Source organism: Lepeophtheirus salmonis, chromosome 5 (assembly GCF_016086655.4).
Source record: "Lepeophtheirus salmonis chromosome 5, UVic_Lsal_1.4, whole genome shotgun sequence".
NCBI lineage: Eukaryota > Metazoa > Arthropoda > Copepoda > Siphonostomatoida > Caligidae > Lepeophtheirus > Lepeophtheirus salmonis.
In genome coordinates, this window is record NC_052135.2 from 44954538 (window position 1) to 44979317 (window position 24780).

At 30.3% G+C, this 24780-nt stretch overlaps 1 protein-coding gene across 3 annotated transcripts; it reads right to left on the reverse strand.

Annotated features, from left to right (window-relative positions):
• Positions 1-1228: 1228 nt before the first annotated feature.
• Positions 1229-24098, reverse strand: LOC121117488 (uncharacterized). 3 transcript variants are annotated; one of them, XM_071888699.1, is made up of 6 exons: positions 23897-24098; positions 20518-21029; positions 20330-20450; positions 17978-18032; positions 7288-7551; positions 1229-1875 (listed from the first exon to the last, which is right to left on the reverse strand). In XM_071888699.1, the coding sequence occupies exons 2-6, from the start codon at positions 21017-21019 to the stop codon at positions 1639-1641; spliced, it is 1179 nt and encodes a 392-aa protein (XP_071744800.1). In that variant the 5' UTR covers positions 21020-21029; positions 23897-24098; the 3' UTR covers positions 1229-1638. The 3 variants fall into 3 exon arrangements, with proteins under 3 accessions (XP_071744800.1, XP_040567875.1, XP_071744801.1); XM_040711941.2 differs by having other exon boundaries at positions 23371-24098; XM_071888700.1 differs by lacking the exon at positions 7288-7551 and having other exon boundaries at positions 23371-24098.
• Between the last annotated feature and the right edge of the window lie 682 nt (positions 24099-24780).

Here is a 24780-nt window from a genome sequence, read left to right on the forward strand (position 1 = left end):
ATAAAAACACTTTTCAATTAAAATACATAATTAGATAGATTGTTTAGCCAAAGGCATGTCATATGAGCTTCAATAAATATTTCTACTTAATTCCATGACAAAAATTGGCAAAACATTGAATTTTAGTAAGTTATTTTGATCGATGAATTTAGGGATCGAGTTTTGAAGGAGTATTACATGCTACCATAATAAATACCTGAGAATGTATTTTGGAATAACTCCTTAAATACGTTGAAATAGTCATGAATACCAAAAATAAATATTTAAATAGGTTAATTATACCTAAGTTTCAATATATGTATTATTTCAACAATAGAAAAGTCAAATAGAATCATGACAAATATTCCCAAGTAATATCAATGGTATATTCGTAATGGAAAGGTTAAAAATACTGACATAGATGCTTGTCATTCATATCTCATATTTGATTAAATATATTAAAATTAGAAGAGACGGATAACGTAGAAAATCCAATTTTATACTAACCATGAAGCATGATTAAGAATCCTTGAATCATTTCTTTCTCTATGTAAATATGTATTCAATTAAATACCTAGTTGAGTTTTACAAACAAAAGGTTGCGTTATTCTTGGAAGAAAAGTTGCGAAGATATTACGATAATTGAAGGTTACGCAATATGTCTTCTATAAATTATACTAATTAATAACTTACAGAACTCCATTTATTCATTTTAGGTCATTGTACCTATATAATACATAGTCTGTATTATAAACAAGAAAAAACAAATTTTTGAAGAGTTACTCTTTAATAATATAGTAACCTGGATTTCAAAAATTTAATGATAAAAATTCAATGAATAATTTATTATTTAGTATATTTTCCAACGTATTTAATATAACTATTTTTACAAAATATTTAAAGAGATTCATCTCTAAGAACTTGGGAGTACTCTATAAAAAGAATATAATTTTATAGAAAATAACTATCATTATATTAAGTTTTTAAAACATAATTTAAATTAATTTTTAAGTGATAGTTAAAGGCTTCAATATGGACAAGAATGATCTTTATTTTGTATTTGAAGCTTATTTGAATAGATCAACCCAGGTTGCAATTTGCAATAGGTTTAAGTAATACAAAAAAGCATAAAATAAAAATGAAATGTTGATATATGGTATGGCAATCCATTGGTTCATAGTAAGTATTGCGGTTTCTTTTTTTTTAAATTATATTTTTTTCATTTTCTCTAAGAGAATCAAAGTACGAATTTCTAGTGAATATTTTTTTTATTTAAGTGTTAATATATATTTACGCCTATGTCATAATTTTGAGTGATAGAACACCTCATTGAAGGACATTTACAAAAGGGATTTATTTGAAAGACCAATTACAAAATTATAGATAAATACAAAGATGAGCAGTATAACTTTGCAGTGGATTATTACGGTATGGGTATGTATAATTAGAGCAATGAGAGTAGCATACAAAACAAAAAAACTCTTGCTCACTGAATGAATTTGCGTAGAGACAACGTCACTTGCGTCATCCTCTTTGTCATACAATGATTATAATACGAATAGTGATTAATAATTAATTATGAATATAATCAAATAATGATACAAAGAAGAATAAAAATAATAGCAGACAGGCATTTCCGTCAGCTCTTCTATGAGCATCTTAGCCAATATCATCTAAAGCTCTTAATTTTTCATTTCCCAAAGTGATTTTATGCTCCATTTCACGCTGATCTCGTACGACACGAATAAGGTTATCAATCATGTTTGTAAACTCGAGTATATCTTCATTCGAAAAGTGATTCTGAATGATCCGATCTTGAACTTTGCGGCGTCGATCCGTATATTTCTGAAGATTTTCCGCCTCAAGGATTTGTCCTTGCAATTGAGCCCGCTTTTTCTGAAAGGGAAAATAAAGATGGGTACATTAGAAGTAAGTAGAAACATAATTACTTATTAAAAAAATGATTATTCAATTTGCATACGATAATATAGAGGAATTTGTATTTCAACATGGGGAAATGACCCGTGAGTATAAATGAATTAAATTGATTTAACTGTACATACATTGTAAATACAGATGGAAGTTAATACAATGTTTCAATGAAATTGAGACACGTAATATGAGACGGTGAAATGCTGTGACGAAGGGTCGTTAAACTAACTAACAACGGCAACAATTAAATTACAAAGTCATAAAAAAGGCTGGATTCTACATATTTACAACAATAATAATATTAAATAAATATACATAATACTACTTTTAAAAAGGTAAATATATATTGCGTACATGTATGTATGAATAATAGACTGTCTCGTTTTCGAGAGAATATTTTTTCCACCCCACATAAAAACCTTTTATATATAATCAAAACTAAAAAAACTGACTTTGCCCTAGTTTTAGGCCTCTCAGACCATTTTCGATGTGATACAGGCTATACTTAGGCTTCTTGTAATATTGACAAATATGATGTCAATATTCAAAAATTATACATTTTATATTTTTTATTATTTGATTTATCAGTAAAAAATATTTTACAACGTATTTTTCATCAAAAAAGGAGTCGAAGAGTTGCTCAATGATGTGCAACTTCACTGTTTTATAAAAAACAAAATATTTTTGGTACATGGAAAAAAAAATAAAAACCAAATATTTATTTCATGGTAACCCTGACCATTTGAAGAATGTTTGAGAGAAGAGATGATTAGCTGTCATGACGATTAATTAAATGAGAAAGCAGCTGTGAAATTAAGGAAATAAACAAAAGCCCAACTCCGTATATAACAAGGACATATAGGCTAAAATTACTCTAATTGTAACCCTTAATTCTACTCCCGGTAAAACAAGGACTTACACTAAAAACTCCCTAACAAATCATCAATATTACAATCAATCATTCATGGGCACAGGCAGTCCTGATTACACTATATGTTATCTCTACAATAATGAAAGAATTAATGATAACAGCTTTTAAAAATAAACGAATGTCCAAGCTACAAACAATAAAAAAACTATCACGCTCTAAAATGCTTAGAATTTACAACACTAGTTATTGCAAAAAAGGAGGATCATTGGGAGGGGCATCTGCAAGAATACATATTAGGTCCCAATTTTTTAGAAGAAAAAAAATCAAAAATCCAAAGCTATTCACAAATATTTCAAAAATTAAATGTTATGAAAAAAAAATTCCAAAATTAAATTTCAAATATTACATTTTTTGGGAAAAAAATACTCATATTTTTCATTTTGAGGAATAAAGTTTCTAGTAAAACGTCCTATTTTGGGGGGGGGGAGCTACAGCCCTTCTAGCCCAACCCCTAGGGACGCTCATTATTGTGCACATCTTAGACGGAGAAAAATCCCATCTTTTAAATAAATATGACCTGTGCCACGGCAAAAAAAGGTATGAGAGGCCTCAACTTTTGTCAATGTCCGTTTTTAGATTGCTTCCAGCAGAAAAGGTTCAAGTCTATTAACCTGGAAACGAGACAGTCTAATGTATATTGTATTATTGTGTATTTGCTTATAATAATATACTGTATACACTTAATATATATTATTTTATGGTATATAAACTAAATGACATGCAGAAACTGACAAATCCATCGTGAGAAGTATTTGAGAAGAATAAAAAGCTGAAGACTTCTTCTGAAAGAAACAAAACCAACAATGCTTTATTTTCTTGAAAATAAGAAAATAATATTAGGGGCAATGACATGAAGACGACGAAGATGTGTTGGTTTCTTTATTTCTATTGGTATTTATTTTTTGCCTTCTTTGAAACAAATCCGTCGTCAAATGCATTCAACAAGAGATTTAGAAGAAAAAGAAATCTGCGTAGTAAGATGATTATTTTTAGAGTAATATTTGAGTGTTTCTATGCTATTTGAATGTACTTAGTATTTATAATTTATGTTACTACATACATTAATAGGGAGGAGGAAGGAAATGGAAGGAAAGAGAGGATGCATAATACCTAGGTAGTATATTTCTTAGACATGCTTTAAATCCTCTCTCTTTAATACTTTTCATTCACTGTTGTATACAAAGAAAGACTCAAGACCACATCTACCGAGATTTTGTAAATATATGTGTATAAGTTTGGAACGAACAAATATACTATGTCTTTTTAAGGACTTTACATATTATAATCTTCAAACCTCAACAATTACTCACATCAAAATCATGAGGTGAGAAAATACCACAAAATATAAATTTCGGAAGCATATGAGTAACTAAAGTGCTTCCAAAATTTATATTTTGTGGCAATCATGATTTTTATGTGAATATGTTGAGGTTTGAAGATTATAATATGTAAAGTCCTTAAAAAGACAGTCTATTTATCCGTTCCAAACTTATACACGTATATTTACAAAATCTCGATAGATGTGGTACTCGCCTTGAGAGGGATAGCGACGATTATACACGTGGTATGTTAACATAATAACAATTTTGAACAAACATGAAGACAGGGAGAAAATCTCAACTTATTTGGCCAATAATTCATAGACATATTTGAGTAATTATATCATTATTATTCAAATTTCTGAAGAATGTTAGCTATAGTTAGAAGGTTTTATTTGATTTAGGAGATTTATATTAGCCCTGATATATCCTTTATCTTATTTTGGGGAGGGCCATCTCAGAATGTTTGTTTTTTAATTCAACGCATCTTAAACTCGTAAATAAGTTTTCGGGCTGTAGACGGACGCCCCTGCATTTGCATATATATAGGAATGAAGAGGATCTAGATTGAAGAAACTGAAGAATTATACAAGTATCTCACTCTCTAAACGCTACCATCACGTTTTGTATATCTTACATATTATATTCATGTACATTTTTAAATAATAATGGGTGAAAATTACGAAATTTTCCATATATTTCATTTTAACGACTCACGTACGTAATATGAAACATGGTATAAAGAGAGAAAATGAGCAGACCAAGAATTAAGGGGATTATTTCGTGTACACCAAAGCTATATTTTTATACATAGTGGCAAAACGATGTCCATACAACCTAAACAGACTAAAAAGGAAAGAGGAGACAAGTTGGTTGAAATAAACTAAACTATGTATATGAATTATGATCAGGATTCACGTAACCTCGATCAAAAGCATAGAATATAAATACCCTTCGTGGATTATTAAGATTGTGTATTTTTTTTTTTAAATAACTTTTATAATTTTTTAGAGGATACTTATGATTCAAATACTATGAATTATTGTTTTAATTAATATTTTATGTTTCTGGTTAAATCTAAAGAAAAATATATAACCTTATACGACACGTTGACTTTTATTAATAATGAACATTAGATGAATCTTTGTCAAAAGACGTGATAACAATGAACTGTGCAAAACAAGTTCAAAGCGCATATACAAATTTTTAGACGAATCAGAATTAGAGATAAGAAAAAAAAATTCTTGATTGATATACTCCTCTTTCCCTTATAGTCTCTTTAATCTTTGTAAAAGTTGACTTTGATACTATGTTTTTCTGGCTAGAGGGCACTGAGTTTTTCATTAATTACTTTGCGCCCAACTACGCAACCTCCATGAATTCCATCTTTTTATTGAGAAGGTGAATTACGCGAAAGGAAGAAAAATTTGCATACGTTACGAAGAAAACTGATTAAGTAACGTCAAAAGTGGTTTCAAATGGGAAGTTTAGTCACAGCTAAGTAATATACACAATCTTACAGTTGTATTTCGTCACTTAGATTTATGTCTTTATTGTTAAGACTCGGTCCAATAACAATTTTTTTCCAATTCGAATATCCGGGCGTCCGCAGGGGGTGTGCTGAAGAGGCTAAAACTCCCCTCCAAATTATAGAATTTTTGCTTTTTACTAGAAAATTAAATTTTTGAATTTTTGCTCAAAAAAATTTAATATTCTGTGAACAGAATTTTATTTTTTATTTTTCAAAAAAAAAGATTGAAAATTTTCGATTCATTTTTTGAGAATAGATAGATTTTTGAAATTTTTCCAAAAAAAAATAACATTAGGAATTCTTTTTGAAAAAATAAAATTTCTTGAGAACAGCTGTTGGTTTTTGAAAAAAAAAATCCCAAAAAATATAATTTCATTCGAATAGTTATAGATTTATGAATTATTTCTCAAAAAAAATTAATTTTTGGATTCTTTTCAAAAAATTCCAAAAACCAGACTGTAATCTGAGACCTATACCAAAATTTAATTGTTTTCAAATCGTAGACATAATTGTTTTTCTTACTTAATTTATCGACCGATTTTTTTCATCTATCTTGATTTGTGAGTTGTATTTAAGGTGACGCTATTTTGCTGATATTCACTATTTTAAAAAGCATATGAAGTCATCAACAATGCATCTATAGAATCAGGTTGGACTTAATTTTAAATAAGACTGAACCAAACCATTTTTTCAGTTGGACCAAGCATATTTTTTCTTTGACACCGATATAAATCGATTTTTTCTTAGAGACCGTGCCAGACCAAACATCTTTAAAGGACCGAATTAGTTCGGTCTTATAAAAAGGTATATTGTCTCAGACCGGTCTAATACTTTCAGACTAAAATCCAACACTAACATGTATCTTAGACTTGTTTAAAAAATACATTTTTTGATGGTGTTATATTTTTGTACTTTTCCCCTTACTTTTGGATGTGAAAAGTATAAAAATTGAACTCATAACCTGACTTAAAGATAAGGGGGGGAATGCCTGTTTCGAAGTTATTTCATAGTTTTGGCATTTGAAAAGTTTTAACTGGCAGCATAGTGTTACAGAATGAAGCAAAGATTAAAATTTAAACTCATTCGAAAAATATATTACACTCACTTTATATTGCTCATATAAAGTTTAGAAAGATATATTAAGGAATAAAAGACAAAGCAATGCGCACTTTATGCGGTACCAAAATAATAATCCTTTTCCAACTTATTTCTCATTTATTGTTTGTTAAAAATAATTTTTGTTAAACAAAGTATTACATTAAAATTGGAATGTGAACGACTTAAATAACTCATTTTTCTTTTAAATCGAGTTTTACATGTACTTTTAATACATTTTCGTTGAAACTGAGGTGTTGTTGCCTTTATTCAGCTATCTAATACATCATATATGGTACACATATGTGTAAATTATAATTGATAACATATTAAATGCGTAATTTGAAAAAACCAAAATGAAATGATAGCATTAATTAATAGTTGTTCATTAAAATAATTGAGAATATAATATACTAAAGCTTAATAAGACGTTGAAAGGGCAACTTGCACAATCTGTTTGTACGTAACCATAATATAAGTCTATGAAAGTGCTAACTTACCATAAACTCCTCTGAAGTATATTTCAAATGTCCATCATGCTCCAACTTGGCAAGTCGAAGAATGAGACCACTTTTTAACTTTGTAATTTGTTGAATTTCCTGGATGAAATGAGAGAATTTATCCGCATCACTTTCATTCTTGTCCAGGAGACGAACGTAAAATCTCCGAGCACAAAAGTCAATTTCGACTTTTTCATTTGATAATTCCCGTTCTTCTTCACGAAGAACTTCGATTTTTGAAAATAATCGCTCTCGGATTTGAGACTGAAACAATAAAAAGAAGGAAATTATTATGATGTATTAAAAGTAGGCAGCACAACATATTCATGAAATCATATTGTAAGTAAAATTAGTTTTGTGTCGAATTGAAACATCAAGCAATTAGAAAAGGAAGGGATAAAAGGCGAATTGGGATACAATATCAATCAGTCATGTGTCCACTACATACATAGTTTGACTCAAAAATCAAAATCAGAATAAAGCTTGATTTTTATTAAGTATTCAGATCGAATGTGAAAAAACATTCTTTCCTTAGATTTTGTCTATATATGTGGTGCGTCAACATACAAACAATATTGAACCAAAATAAAGAAAAGGAAACAATCCTTACTAAGAACTTTGTATTCAAATGTACCCAAGAATTTTAGCTATACCCGTACAGATAAACTTGGACCAAGTTTATGGTCGTCAATGGCAATAAAAGTGATATCTACAAGTAACTTTTTATTTGGAAAGGTTCTGTAGGGTGTATTTATAACTTTCCGAGAAAAAATAAAACAAAATTCTACTTCATGAGTATGGAGCACCAAAAAAGGTGCACCATGACCGAACTCCATTGCGCAGGATACTCTACCCTGACATAATCAGACTCATGATGTACTCAAAAAGCACAAAAAAAAAAAAAAAAAAAAAAACGGGTATGTCCAGCAGGTCCAAACTCAGTCCAAAGAATAAAGAAAGAAGTCCATTAAAGCTAACCATGCAATTCCATGTCCATCCTTTCCAAAAACACATCTGTGCATCGCAGTCACATCACTGGGACCATCAATGGGAACTTAGAGCACAAGAGCAACATCCTAAGGGTGAGACACCTGTTAAAAGAGTCAATTAAGCTCACCAAAGTGGCTAGGTGCAAGAAGAGAAACAGTCAGAATGACATGTAAAAAAAATTATGAAGTCCCCCAAGTGTTCAAGACGAAGAACCCAGCCGCCGTGATGGTCCTGTGCGTCATTAATGTGAGGGTTACGTCATGGAAACCTACTTCTTCAAGCCCAAGCAGAAAGAGAAAAAAAGGTCTACGTAAACATGGTCAAGCCTTGGATGGACAAAGGCAAGATTGTCCAGTAGTGGATAAAAGACAATGTGCCTCATTTTTGGGACTTCCAATACCCGGCCCTTCAACTCTCCTGATCTTAATCCTTGTGATAATTAGCCGAGGGGAAAGTTGGAGGGGAGGCCTGTACAACATACCATAACTCTGTGGAGGCCTTAAAGTCGTCCATCAGGTGAGTAGCAAACAAAATAGATACTGGGTAGGTTTTAAATGCTGTTAAAGCTGTCAGCTACTGTGTGGAGGATGTCCATGACATATAGAATAAAAAGAAAATTCCTTCTTTATATTACAAACATCCAAATTAACGGCCAGCTAAAAAACACACCGGACACCATTGTTTATCAGTATAAAGCGCTATGTACACTGAGAGGATGAAGGGAAAACCTCTTTGAACGTTCGTAAAGATGATTGTTTTGTTTTTTTTCTCTTAGTAGTTGTCATTATTATTTAATTCCTGAGTAGTGAACATCCTTTCCTAAATAGATATTTAAAACCTCATTGAATATTCGTGTGTACTCATAAAAGACGGAACCTAACCTTTAGGATACGTTGCGGAGTTATAATTGTAATTCCTTGTTTGACTCAGAGTACAATTGAGAATGGGCATCGGAGTAATTGTAGCAAATGCCCTTGTTTACATCCTTTTTTCCTTCTTCTCTTGTGATAGCTAATTGTAGATGATCTAATTAAACCTAATGAGCATTATTCTTTATCTCCTCCAAAACATTCTTCATATTGTCACATGTTGATTTTCGGTTTTTTTTTCATGACGAATCTACACTGGATTTTCATCATTTCTGATTAAATGTTAAATATTACTATTATTTTTTGTGGTATAAAGATTAAAAATGGAGGCGACTTTAAAAAAATATTGAATCGAATCTGGGATTTGTTTGTTTGAAAAGTTAAGTCGAGAGAGAAATTTACAACTGAGTCTATAATAATTTCTCAAGTAAAACAAGATTATGTACATTGTACATGCAATATCTAAAGACTCAATTAAATCATAGGAATACTCCATTGATAAAAATGAAGTAGGTATAAATATTATTCACATGCACATAATGCAGATGCAGTAATGATCAAGTATATGCATTCATCCGCCTAAAACTAGCAACAACGCCTTCTCCTACTGATTTGAAGAATATGTAGTAATAATTGACCGTAGGCGAATAGGACAAAGGTAGGATTGGTTAAAGAAGCTTGTTTGTTATTCCTTATCAGGAAATGATTCTAATATAATATTATGTTGATGTATTCTAACCATATTAAGGATCCCCAAAAAACAACAGAAACAATCAAAATAATGTTACAAAAATAAAAACGAGAACCAAAATGAGGTACAAAAATATATTTGTGTATTTTTTGTTCCTTCCCACCGCCATTACGTACCCACTTAGTCTACATGTGTATGTATGAGCCTTTACATTTACATAACTATTAATAATGTTAGCCCATATGTTAAGATATTTATGAGTATGTTTGTAACTTCCAGGAGTAGGAAAAGAACCGTGATCTTCACCACCACCTGCATCAAAGAAAGAAATACATATCTTCTTATCTATCTACAATACACATTAAAAAAGTTAAGTAGATCCATTAAATGAGTATAAAAGAAAAACAGTGAGGTTTCACTCACAGCAGCTGCTGCTATTCCAAGAAATGAGGATTACGCAGAGAAGTCGTGGGACTCATTTGAAAGAGGGGTTCATGAATGGAATCTGTTAATGTATGCATGTTATATGTAGAGTTGTATTAAATATGACCTAAAAGAAACTGAAATAAGACATCGTAACATTGACAACTTGAAGAATGTTCCAGAGGAGAGCCGCCAGCCTTAACTAGATTTAGCTACGAGAAGCTATAAGATAAGGAAATAAACACCAATCCAGCTCTCTATCTAGCAAAGACGTACGACAGGATCTATTCCCATGTCAATCTTCAATTCTACTCCGAGTCCAACAAGGACTTAAACTCCTTAATAAATCCAACATTTATCATTTTTGTTGGACTGAACGAATTAAGCCATTAAAAAGACGTTGGGTCATTTTTTATACCGATTTCATAAATGAATCATTGTTGATAGGGTCATGTGTGTTTCCATATTGTGAACATCGGTACTATGACATCATATTAGGTGTTGCACATGTGTAAAACTCGTTTAACTGGGATGGAGAAAAAATCAGCCCATAGTGTGAGGCAGAAAACATTGGTCTACAATTTGAAAAAGATTCCATTTCGGCCGACAGTCCAGCACATCCAGACTATGTTACTTATATCCAGTGATTAAAATCCGGTGTATTTTTTGCTGTCCCATTTTTTTGGAATTGGTAGTCTGAAGAATGAATTTTCTTTTTCTCAGCAGTTATCATTAATATTTAATTCCTAACTAGTGAATATCTTTTCCTAAATAGATTCAATTATATTCAAAACCTGATTAAATATTTGTGTTTACTCATAAAAGAAGGAGCATAACCCTGAGGATTTCTTGCAGAGATATAATTGTAAGTCCTAGTTGGACTCAGAGAAGAATTGGGGATCGACATCAGGGTAATTCTAGAAAATTGCTTTGTTTATATCATTTTCTCCTTCCTCCCTTATATCAGCTGATTGTAGCTGATCTAATTAAACGTCATGAGCATTATTCTTTCCCTCCTCCAAAACCTTCTTCAAATTGTCAAGGTTACCATGCTGATGTTCCTGTTTTTTTTGTTTTTTTAAAGATGCCCATTCTAGCCTGGATTTTCATCATTTTATATACATATATCATAACCTTTCCTCCAAATACAGTTTTATGATATTGAAGTAACGACGTGCTCGGTGTTGATCCAACATTTTGAGACAAATTCAAGTAGGACCGAACCAGAAAAAATATGTATCAGAACAAAGATCAACACTAAGTACATAGTATGTGCATGTTCTAGGCTCTTTTTCAGCACACTACTAACTACTTCTTTTACCTAAAAACCATGTTAGCTCAGAAGTATTTCACAACTGAACAACTCATCCTTTCAAAAAGATGTATATATCATTTAAATATTTGAATTGAAACGTAAAATATTTGATATGAAGGACATCAAATAACAAAAAAGAATAAACATAAAGTATTATAGAATTAAATATTATGTAAGCTATCTGTAAGCTTCTATTTTGTATATAGATAGAAACACTGATGAACTTTCAAAAATATATATGTGTAATTAGAAATATCACGACATGTTTTTCATATGTTTTTGTTATTGTTATTGTTTTTTTTTTTTTTTTTTTGTTTTTTTTTTTGCAGAGATTTCACTTTTTATTCTTTCTTTATATGCATGTATGTACGATATCTAATACTTAATAATATGTAAGTAATATTACATTGGTGGATAGATATACTTGAAAATCAATACTAATAAATGATTCTACATTTTATATAAGTAAATACATAAGAAATGACCAAAATGACTGAAAAGCAAATGAGACGTAAAGAGTGAATTCAATTTGGTCTGTCCCCGTCGTTACCTTTATTGTATCACTGACACTTTTCCTCCGAAAAAAAACAGAAAAAAGGACCAAAATTTTTTGGTAGCAGATAAATTTACTATTCAAAAATTGTTGAAAGCTTAAAATATTGTCATTCCAATTCAACCAATCAACATTCAGAACACAGATAAAAGAAGAAGAAGCTGAAACATCGACATGTATTCCTGAGGTAATGCCATATTGTCCCATAAACCAATCACAGAAACCATCAAATATACCAGGGGCGTCTGCTGGGGGAGGGATGTGCCCCCTCCCCAAATTAAGGACTTTTTGGCGTTTATTTGAATTTTTTTGTGGCAATGGCGAAAATTATGCAGGAGAGCAAAAAATGTGATATTTGAAATCTATTTTTGAATTTTTTTGGAAATTTTTAATTTTTTGTTCATAGCTGTGGATTTTTAAAATATTTTTTTCCAAAAAAATGTAATTATCTCTGAGTAGCTATGGATTTTGGAGTTGGTTTTTTCCAAAAATTTAGTATTAGAGATTTAATTTTCCATAAAGTTCATTTTTTTTTAATAACAAAGGATTTTTGAAAAGTTTTTCAAAAAAAATTCTACCCCCCAAAAAAAAAAAATATATATATATAATCCTGCAGACGCCCCTGAGAACAGGGTACAAGGCAAATTTTAAAATATAGCAATTTCCTCGAGGGTCCTATCCATGAAGAGAAAACTATTCCAACTCATTCATCATCATGTAGACCATGATTCAAAAAAAAAAAAATGTAAAAAAAAGAAGTTTGTCCAACACTTGATAAAAGCAAACTTTCACTCCATATAAACAGGGATAGGACTCCACGAGCAAATATCATCTAATATATAATAACAGATACGAGAAAAAGTCAAATTATCTTCTTCATTATTGTCGATGTAAATGTTACATATTATTATGTACGTACATAGAATCCGACAACAAATCATCTGGTCTAATTTTATGAAAACACCGGTGGATTTATAATTTTTATTTTCAAAAAATTAAATTTTTACCGAAAAACTGTGGATTTTAGAAATGTTTTTCGAAAAAATTTAATATTTAATTTTTATTTTTTTCTATAAATTTAATATGGGAAAATTCCTTTTCGGATTTTTTTTCAAAAAAAATTATAAAAATCAATCCCCTCCCAAAATATAATGCTGCGGACACCCCTGAGTTCATCGTGTGGTATCAGACCTTCCACATAGTGATATTTTTTGAAAATATTAAACTATATGAGAATTACAAAAATATTTAAATAATTGAGCTTCTTTCAGAGAGCATTACATTGAGAACCATTGCTCTAATCCATGTATATATATAGTTTGGATATATTGAAATAGAAAAACACGTATCCAATTATATTTTCCCCCTAAGGTAATAAAATCAACACAATCAACTACTCAAGAATAAAGTAAGTGTAGTTTTATTATTAGAGTAATGATTTACGAGAAATAATCCGCTTTTATCAACATCTCAAGAAAAAATTCTTTGTTTAAAAAAATTAAGTAATATAAATAACGTCATTAATACAACTATAAATATATATATACATAATAGATCTATCTCTAGCAATCACAAATCCACGTACACGTAATCTCTCTCTCTCTCTCTTTACATGGAACTTCGTGACTTCCATATTAATAACAAGTGATTATGAGTCCGCATAACTTATCTGTATGTATAATGTATAAACTTATATCACTGAGTAGGTATACACCTAAAAACTATGTACATAGATACTTTCATTCATATAAGTCTACGTTGCACAACCATACTGTGGGCATTCTCAATCATTTTATGAATAAATGTAAAGATAAAATTTGTGCATATATGTAGAACGTTTTCACTGACGTCATAAATTGCATCATAATTGAAGGAGACACCATCTTGGGGCATCATCCGTGATATTTTTACTAATTACAATGAACAAATTAAAAAAAAAAGTATTCAGGAAACTTTGTCAAATGGGTTTTAGAATAAAATAGACTTAACATGTGTCTTATTTCCTACTCGAGTGGGTCCACAGGTTGCCCCCCCCCCACATCAAGGAATTTTAGATTCTAACTAGAAAATTTAATATAACAAATTTAACTTTCTTTTTTTTCCAAAAAATGTAATGGTCTTTAAATGCCATGGACTTTTGAAGTTTTTCTCCGAAAAATTTAATATTTGAAATTTTTTTTCACAAAATATTTTTGACATTAATTAATATTTAATGGGGCCCTCGGTTCTTCATGTTTGCTGTATATTCAAAAATTAGCCGTAAAAAAAAATTGGATATCTCCAATTTTTTCTAAATAAATAAAAAGATAACCAACTTATGCTCTAATCATAAATAAATGATATGCCAAAACTAATACCTTCACAGTCTGGTTTAGTAGTTTATATATTCAATCCTTTTTAGCAACAAATATATATATATTTTTTAATATATTGTATTACGATAAGGTACTTTATCCACAAAACGACTCATTTTTGGTTCACTCTCCTCTTCTTGGTAATGGATAAATTTTAAGTTATTCCACGTTTAATTTGTTCTTCAAATTAATAAGTGAGCAAATGTTGAGAAATATTCAATTTAGGATACAAAGGCCACTTCTGAATGTCACTCAAATACATAAATATATTTCCCCTTTTCACTATTAAAAAACAATTAAGAGTGTGAGTGAATGAAAATAAAACCTTACTTTTTTTAGTACAGGTTAAAAGCCGCCACCCTAACCTAATGAAGGTTAGGATGGCGTTTAAATTGTTATTTTAAAATGAGCTTAAGATTTTACGAGTCCTTGTGCTGTTTTTCGGAATCTTTTCCTTAAGAAGAGATCATGTGAACTATGTATGTAAAAAATTGTTGATTCATTGATCGTTATCACCATGATCATCATTATATATCGTTCAAAAAATTGTAATGAAGCAAGGACTTTCTCATACATGCATATTTCATATGTCAATGCCATTTCAACTGGATCTCTTTTACATTAATAAGACATGTTGCTCTTAACAAATAAGGATAAAGAGTAGATACATTGATATTATTATATCCTATACAACAATACATTCTCTGACAAATATTTACTTTTTATAATAGAATTCGCTTAAAACGGATCTCGAAAGAAATAAATAGGGTTTATCGAATTAATTGTATATTTTATTAAAGAAAAAAATACACTTTTTAATGTCTTCCAAAATAAAGTCTTTTTTATCCACTCTCAACCTCGACTGTCGAAAGGGAAAGGAGTTTTTTAAAACATATGGTAGTTAGTCTTCTGTATTTTTCACGTTGCCAACTATAAATTGAATGAATAATTTTATTAAAATAAGTATCAATGAAAGAGCATGAAATGACACAAATTCTAAAAGAAAGCCTTTTGATTGATATAACTTAATATGTAAATATTGATCCGATGTAATACCTTCTTTGAGATCATAATACATATTTATCAAAGTGAGTTAATACTGTGTACAACGGTCTATAATCTCCGGAGTAAATAAAAAAAGTGTAGTAGGACTGTAGATTCGAAAATCTTTAGTTTCATTGTATACCTACATCAGGAATGAGCAACTTCCATGATAAAGAGGGCTAATTTTTTACAGCACTATCATTGGAGGGTCACAAGACCATTTTTTGAAAAATTAGAATTGATGTATCTGCGGGCCGCATTGATTGAGGACAAGAGTTGTCACTTGTCCATCCCTGACCTACATCAAAGGGATCCATTCCATTCATTACCCCCAACTAAATATGAGAAACGTCAACATAAAAATAATTTCATTACATAATTTTACCTACAGTATAAAAGCTTAATTTGATTTAAGGAACTTATATCCACCTCGATATGGGCTTCCCTTTCAAATCAAATACATCAATATCTCATTTTTATATTCGATTTTGGAGACTTAAAGTGCAACATTACAAATGTACATTCAGGGGCGTCCGCGGAAGAAGGGCTGGAGGGTATGTAGCCCCCCCCCCCAAATGTAGGAATTCTTTATTCTTACTAGAAAATGTAATAATTGATTTTTTTTTAATTTAATTAAATTTTTCAATTTTTTCCCCAAAAATTGTGATATTTGATTTCTTTTTTTTTTTTTTTTAATTTCATATTTGAATTTTTTCTCCAATAATTTCAGTTATTTCTCCACAGTTCAGGATTTTTTAATTATTTTTTTTTTGAGAAAAGCTATGGATTTAGAAATGTTTTTTCAAAAAAATTTATATTTGAAATTTATTTTTACCAATTTTTTTCTAAAAAATTTCTTTTTTTGTGAACAGGTCTTGATTTTTGAATTTTTTTCAGAAAAAACTTTGGATTGTTAAAATGTTTTTCCAAAAAATTTAATTTTTTTTCCAAAAATCAAGCCCCCAAAAAACTATATATATATATATATGTATATATAATCCTGCAGACGCCCCTGTTTCTACACTCAATTTTGAGAAAAATCATTATATCTTGTTTTGTGTTGATAGACCACATATGTTTTTTTCTTCCACTCACTCATTCATGTTTCTTGCATGTAACAACAAAAATAATTTTAAGGTCATAGATATAAGAGTCATGATTTCTTTTTCTTTTTTTCGTATTTTCCCCCTTTTCAAAAAAGATTTTTCTCTTTTGTTTTTTTTGTACCTACCCCTACAACGATTCATTAGTAGGTAGGTACAATATATAGCCCATAGATAGACAGATGGATACAAAGGGAGAGAATTACTATTGTCATTTACGGAATTTAAATGATCTCTAATCATAATTATATGTAATCTGTAATAGTCTCAACAGAACAAGTAAAGAAATGTGACCTTTTATATGTATGAACATTCAGATGGAAAACCTTCTGTTTTCTATCTTTTAAACACCTGTAATAGTAGAAAAGTCCAAATAATGATAGCGTTCATTAACATCATTGAGGAGAAATCCATTCAATTTCTTTTCTATTCTTTTTTATGTAGTATGTGTACAAAATAAATCACTTCTTATACCTATAGGTATCATTGTAAAAAAATATGACTTTGTAAAGCGTGTCATACTTTTTCTGGTTGTGACCTGAACAAAATTTTTATATTATTTTCCAAAGTTGTTATCATTATTGAGGATGGAAAAGTGTGTGAGATCGTGGAGATAACGGAGACACACAGTGATAAGTCATTGGGGTGATAGAAGTCCAAGTCCTCGGATGTCGATTCTACTCCAAGTCCAACAAGGACTTAGACTTCTATCTCCTCAATAACTTACAATCTAAAAATTACACCAGATTTTCAGCATACGAGCATTTCGCCCAAATATTCAATAGAAATTTGGGAAATTTAGTGAGGTACTATAAAACATTGTTTCTTTTCATGACGTTATTATTATTAAATACATTTTTTATGGAAGGTAGTATTGGATTTAAGTATTAGTCTAACTTGTAACAACTCCACTTTACTAATAATCGACAATTTCTTGAAAATTACTCACTCGAACTCGTCCTTAATATATATATACTTTTTAAATTTGCCATTAGTTAAACTCGAATAATAAATTAATCAAAATTAGAAACATTCAAGGAATAATGTGTTCAAAAGAAGAAACTACGTTACATATTAAGAGGAAATTCTCAGAAGCTCGATCTTAATAGAATTCGATATATATTGTCATAAGATGAACTGATCTTTTTTTTTAAACGTTTCTTGTATTTTTTTATATATGAATACTTCAATTTCATCTCCGGCTTAATAAAATATTTTAAAAAAATGGATTGCTCAAACATTATTTGGTTTGCCCAGAATCTCCTACGCCTATAAAATCAGACCATACAAAAAATACGTTTAAAAATTAAGTATCATATTAATATATATATTAAACATATAGACTTACCTTCTGTTCAAAGAGCTCTTTGTATTGAGGAGACTTAGTGACTGACTTGTTTGATCTAAAAATAAATAGATATAATTAGTAAATGATACCAATCTATTCTATATATAATCTACATTGTCTCAACAAAAAATATGTGAAACATTGATATTTCCTTTAGTGTATAACAAGTGTGTCAAAAGCTAAATTAATCATATGTTAAAGGAACAAAAGGTGTGAACAGTCCCTCCTTCCTCCCCTCTGCCTCCAACTTCCAACTTCCTTCTTGTTTTGCCAAGTGCAATATATAATATAGTAATTCATATTTTCTTGAATTTACAAGTATTCTTTTTAGTGAAGTTAATTTCAGCAACATTTTCATGCAATAAACATTTAACGATGAATGACGCCATTACTCACCAGAAGGGTGTTTAAAATAAAATGAGAGAAGTCTAGTAGGAGCAACTGAGGCTCTTGTCAGATTTTGTATCGACTCCGCAAGTTTTTGTGATGGGAATCATTTAAAAAAATAATTGAGCGCAATGACGTTCAAGCACTTCGGTGAATGGGTCTCTTTGTATTAAGATCATGAAAGAAGGATAAACATTCTCAGATTATTATCGTTATTCGTAAACAAATCATTGATTCAAGGACCATTTCGTTCCTTTTTTATTTTTTTTATTGGTCTATTAATGTCGTCATTAATCTCTCAATGTATATTTTATGAAAATGTCACACAAATTAATTTTGCTGAAAAGAAGTTTACCCAAATGAATATCGCTAAGATGACACTCGCTGAAAATTACCTTACTCAAATGAATGCACACCCTTTAATAATTATAGAGGATATCTTTTTCTTGGTGTGTTTCTTTTTAATCCTAATAGTTGTACAACTATTGCTGCCCGTCCATAGAATAAATGGATAATTAATTGTTTAAAATCATTTGAACTTTGTTCATTCCCTGAAATTTGAATTATTATATAATATATATGTACATTTAAAAATATCTCTTAAATAATAAAAATGGATATCTTCATCCAGGGAGATTCCAAAAATACATTTAAGGTGAATTATCACATCACATATGGACGTATTCACCTCAACAATTCTTCTTTTCAAAATGAAGAAGTTATGTGAACACAAATAGTTTGTAGGAGGGAAAATCCCACGACAAATATTTAATTTATAAAATATAATATATTTAAAAAGATAATATTTTTGGAGCAAAAAAGTTATTCTTTGTGACTAAATAGAAACAAGAAACGTTTATGTTCACAAAATCTCTTCACTCTGATAAGGAGATCGAATTATTTAGGTTTGATACTTATCATCATGATAAATGATAATATACAAGTGCTTTGAAAATAACTGACAAATACGTTCTATTTTGTGACGTTGTCCGTGGTATATGTGAACTAGAAATGCTACAACATATAATGTACAATTAGTGTTGGATCAGTCTAAGGTATTCTTTTTCCCCTCTTCCAGTCTTTTCTTTTATCGGTCCTATCTTCTTTACCATTCAACATTCCTAAGGACCGATACGTCGGTCCTTCAATCATTCGATCCTAGCTTTCTTCAGTCATAGCTAGGATTTAATAATAGCCACACAACCCCTCCTTTAAACTTCAGGTATCTTATCTCTTGATAGAGGTTATATTGAATAGCTGAAAGGACATAGTTAGTAACTACGTTATTTCAACTGCTGAAGTTACCATAAAAGATCGGTCCTAGGACTGACAAATTTAATTAGTCCGGGCTGATAGAACTCCAGTATTTCAAGTCTTTTTAGACCGATCAAATCCTATATACATTGTGCAATGTGTTATTACTGATGTTGTCAGCATTCCATTTTTTTTTTTTTTCTGGTTTCAGTATCAAAATTGGCATTTGTACTCCGATACTTAATGAGACTTTTTCAACTAGAAATATAACACAAAAATGTTGTTAAGGGCTATTCACATGGACTTGCATAAGCGTCTGCAGGATTTTTGGTTGGATTGGTAGGAAAGGGTTAATTTCAGAAGTTTGATGACGTTATAAAACTATTTTTATTCTTCCTTTGTTTAATAAAGGACAATTTTCTAGCTCAGATTAGACACATTATCGGAGGAACATTTTATGACGTTATGGCACCGCAAGTGCTGCTTTCAATATAGTACCATTTTGAATGTTTCAGTAGCCAAGTGTCCTTATATATATGTTCTATTGGCATAACGAACACAACAGAATTTTTTGCACAGCATTTTTTATCATATTATGTAATAAGCAGAATATACCATTTATGTTGTATAATTGTTGTAGGTGACACCTTTTTTAATCATTGTATATAATTTCGCAAAATGTATTATTGTACTTTAATAGTAATCACTTACTGAGAAGATGATAAGACTGGCTGAATTTTTGGAGTAATGACGTGAACGTCTTTGAATCGAGGAAAGGGTGGAGAACTGGAGGTGCCATTTTGTGACGTATTCTTATTATTATTATTATTATCTGCAAATCAAATGGAATAATTTGATTAAAATTATACAAGTATTTGTGAAAACAGAAGGATTATTACTTTGTTGGTGATTGTCGTTGATGTTGCTGACACTATTGGGAGATGAGGAAGACGAATGGAGGATGTTGCTGTAGATGTTATTATTGATGTTGTTGTTAGTGGGAACTTTTTGCTGGTTGTTCATATTCATAGTTTGGAGAACACCATCCTGTTTCTTGGGAAAAGGAGGGGTGTTTGGAACCCTCTCTTGTAGAAGCTCAGGCACAGGAGATGCACATTTGGGTCGATCGTTATCAATTATTGGAAGGGGTGGAGGCTTTTTATAGCGGGGTTTGGGGGGAACTACGGGTCTTGGAACAGGCTTATTCTCGTAGATGGGTTCGTTATTATTTAATAAGGTTTGGTGATTAATTGAATTATTGTTTTTGTTATCCGTGTTATTTAAATTCTGGTTCAAGTTATTGTTGTGTAAATTATTCGTGGATGAGGAAAAGGGTTTGGGTGTAAAGAGTGAGGGACGGAGATAGGAAAATCCATTTGATTTCTCAAAGTTCTTTCGCATTTGTTCGACCCTGGAAAGAAAAGAAGAATCAATGAATATATGTGACAATATGTTACTAAAGGTAGTAGTACACTAGATTAACTAAAAAAGTGATTCCCTCTGTTGTAATGGTTTTTATGTATAAGTGTTCCTCTTGAATTCATTCCCTTATAAAAAATGACAAATTAAACGCTAAATAAAAAATAAATTTAAAATATAGGAAAAACCTTGAATTTAGGAGTTATTTAGGAGTGGATGAATACGACCAGTTTATACATTACTTAAAAAAAACAAAATAGCAAGCGAGAGAAAATGATTTTTTCTCATCGACGTTGGAGGTAACTCATTTATATAAATATAAGATTATGTATGTATTCTTCATAATTTGAAAAAGGCTTGGCCCAAACACATACAAGAGAGTTTTTTATTACAGACGTATTTAAATTCTCAAGAAATCATTTAATTAGTGATGTTATTATTACAATATTCAAATTCAAGAATAAGAAATATGTCCATTTTTTTGTTAGATCATAAATACATTTTTCGATCAATTGTAGGATGTGTACTGAATTAAAATTTCTGAGGTGAGTGGGCATACCCAAGAATGGTAACTATAATTTAGCACTTCCATAAATAAAGCCCTTATATGCCCTCTCAAATACATAAAATCTATGAGTTTATAGTTATTTTAAGATTTAAAGTGGAATTTGCCACGTCCATAAAGGAGTCACCAGAATAATCTGAAGATAAAATGGGCGATAATTAATTCATCGAATAATACAACTTCAATTTTGAGAAAAAGTCATTCTTGTTTGCTTTAGCGTTGACTACCTACATATTTATTACATATATATCAGGGACGTACGCAGTGGTGGGCTGTAGCCCCCCACCCCCAAAAAGGATTTTTTTTTAGTCCTTCAAGCAAATTATGCACCAGAGGAAAAAATTTAATATTTGAAATTTTTTATGAATAGATGAGGCTTTTTGAATTACTAATTCAAAAGATTTTGAATTTGAAATTTAGTTATTGCAATTTTTTTCCAAATAGTTAAATTTTCTGTGAATCGATATGGATTTTTGAAATTTTTTTCCAAAAAATGTATTATTTGAAATTTAATTTTTGCTAATATTTTCCAGAAATTTTAATTTTGTGTGCATAGCTATGGATTTTTGAATATATTTGATTTTTTTCTCGTTAAAATTTAATTTTAGGATGGATAGCTAAGGATTTTTTTTAAAAAATCCAAAAAAATTAATTTTTGGTTTTTTTTTTTTCAAAAAAATTCAAAGAACCCAGCTACACAAAATATAATACTACTATATATTTACAAACAAAAGTGTGTGGGAGTAAAATGAAGAAATTCATTTTTTTAATACATCAATGTCTCCTAACATAAAATTTGTTTATGTAAGTCGAAATTTTTTTGTTGACAGATTTCATAATTTCATTTGCTTTCAACTGTCATGTAGGGACTCAGACCTTTTAATACATAGCTATGAACAGAACTCTATTCAATTACGAATATTGCATACATATTTTTGTATATATATTTCGGAAATCAATTCAAGGTTGGAAAATATAATATTCAAAAGGTTGACATTGTGAAATAGTAGACTAAAATAAAGATTTAATTTATATTCATCGTTCTTTTATCTAATATTCTACTATATACGTAGCAAAATGAAGAAATCCCATTGGTACATACATAGATGTTTATCATTATAGAGCTTTAAATAGTTAACATTTTCGCTATGTAAAAAATGGCAACCCTGGCAATTTAAAAAATCTTAGAAAATAGAGCAGTTAAGCTGTCATGACTTACATTAGCTGCAAGCAGCTGTGAGATGAATTAAATGAACAGAAATCATATTCCATATCAAGTAAGGGGATAGGCAGGAATTATTCCGTTTTTGATCCTCAATTCAATTCTGAGTCCAACAAGGATTTGTTGGGGAGTTTATAAGTATTATCCCATATTAGAGTCTGAGTAAAATTTTAGGGTTTCCTTGTATTTTTACAACAGAAAATAGTTATAATTTATAACTCTACTTATTTACCAAAAACATCCTCAAAAGTAGATGGGCATGACACAGGAACAATGAATCATATTGTCACTTATCAAATATTTTGTTATGGAGTATGCAATTAAAAGTGATGAAATGCATATTTCACTTATCATAAATAATATATAGAGTGTACATACGATAAAATGTCGTTGATGATATCATGTCTATTTTTGAACAAATGTTACTTTAGCTATTCACGTTTGACATAGAAACACATGTTAGAAAGGAATCCCCTCCCAGCTCATAGAAAAAGTACTTTTCCTCCCAATTAAGGGCACATTGAATGTTATGACTACTCTACATACCTCGACTGTCGCTGCGTTGGAGCATTGTCATCCTTATCCACAGGAAGAGTATATACTTTTTTGAGTACGAGTTTCGTATAATTTTCACGATCGTCATGATTGACGACTTCCACAAAACGAAAGTTATTCCGTGTGTCCACCATTATGTTTTTTTAAATAGAATTCAAAAATTCAAAAGGGGGATTCGGTCCGGAACACGGCCACGAAGCACACACAAAGACACAACAATACAAATATGGGGTTAACTTTAAAGCAAATCCTTTAATACTAGTACACACCAACTTAACAAATTATTCATATATATTTTGTATGAAAAAGATGTGAGAAACGCCGGGTTTCATCATATCCTGGGACTCACTCAATGGATGGAATGGGCGGGAGGATATCAACTCTTTAATAGGAGAGAATAGAGAAACAACAACAGCATGTGAGCACAGGAACAACTCGGGGATTCAACTGTTCCTTGATGGATTTAATGAAGAAATAGACTACTGTATGTAGTAGTTGTATATAAATTTGAACTCACTGATTCAGGTAGAAGAAGAAGAGGAACACGGGCGTGTGCGTGCGGACACATATATTTATAGGCCGCAGTCCTACACTTTTAATTGTAGTTAACGTCTCAGGTACAGTGTGTGTTTGCACACAAACGAAGCCCAAAGTGATGAAGAAGGTTTCTCTGTTGCTCGCTCAACAGTCCCTCCTCCTCCTCCTCCCTATTACATATTAAATTGTACACATCTCTGTGCTGTTACGAGAAGTAGCTTAGCTTAGGGATCATTAAAAACACAATAACTAAGAGAGCCACAATGAAATAGGCAAGAAAGAAAACCGGATTTTTTCTCTCTCTTTCTTGTATAAAATACAATATAATAATATTATGTAGAATAATTAAGATGGGTCGACAAGCAAAATGTACGTGCATTAGGGTAGTTGTAGTATGTAGTTATGTCATTTGTGAGGAACAAGGAAAAAAGTCGAGGCATTAAAGGAAAAATAAAAAAAAAATTTAGAACGACTTATATTTATATATATATATAAAAGAAAATCTTAAGCTTTTAAAATACGAATAAGAATAAAAAATAATAATAATAAATATGTTAATGTCTTCTTGCTGCTTCGTGGAGTCACGAGGAAATCATCAATTTGACGAGAAAATATTTTTATTATATATATATATATATATTGTGTATATTATCAATAATTCCATAGCATACCTTATCTACAGCTATACTTTAACGATTTTTTTTCTTGTTATTAAAAAAAATGAGTGCTTTGATCTGACTAAGACGATTAACTCTTATTTCGAAGGAAAGGGAAGAATTTAAGGATTTAGGAAAGGAAAAGTTTTCCTTTGTTAGTTTGAATGGATGATTTTTTATGTAGATGATTACAAATGTTACAGGGCTT

Excerpts from the sequence above, each read along its gene's own strand:
- LOC121117488 (XM_040711941.2), bottom strand. The coding sequence starts at position 23,513 with ATGGTGGACACACGGAATAACTTTCGTTTTGTGGAAGTCGTCAATCAT. Across the intron at positions 18,033-20,329 it reads CCAGTCTTATCATCTTCTCA|ATCAAACAAGTCAGTCACTA; the intron begins GTAAGTGATTAC and ends ATTTATTTTTAG. Across the intron at positions 1,876-7,287 it reads ATACTTCAGAGGAGTTTATG|AAAAAGCGGGCTCAATTGCA; the intron begins GTAAGTTAGCAC and ends TTTCCCTTTCAG.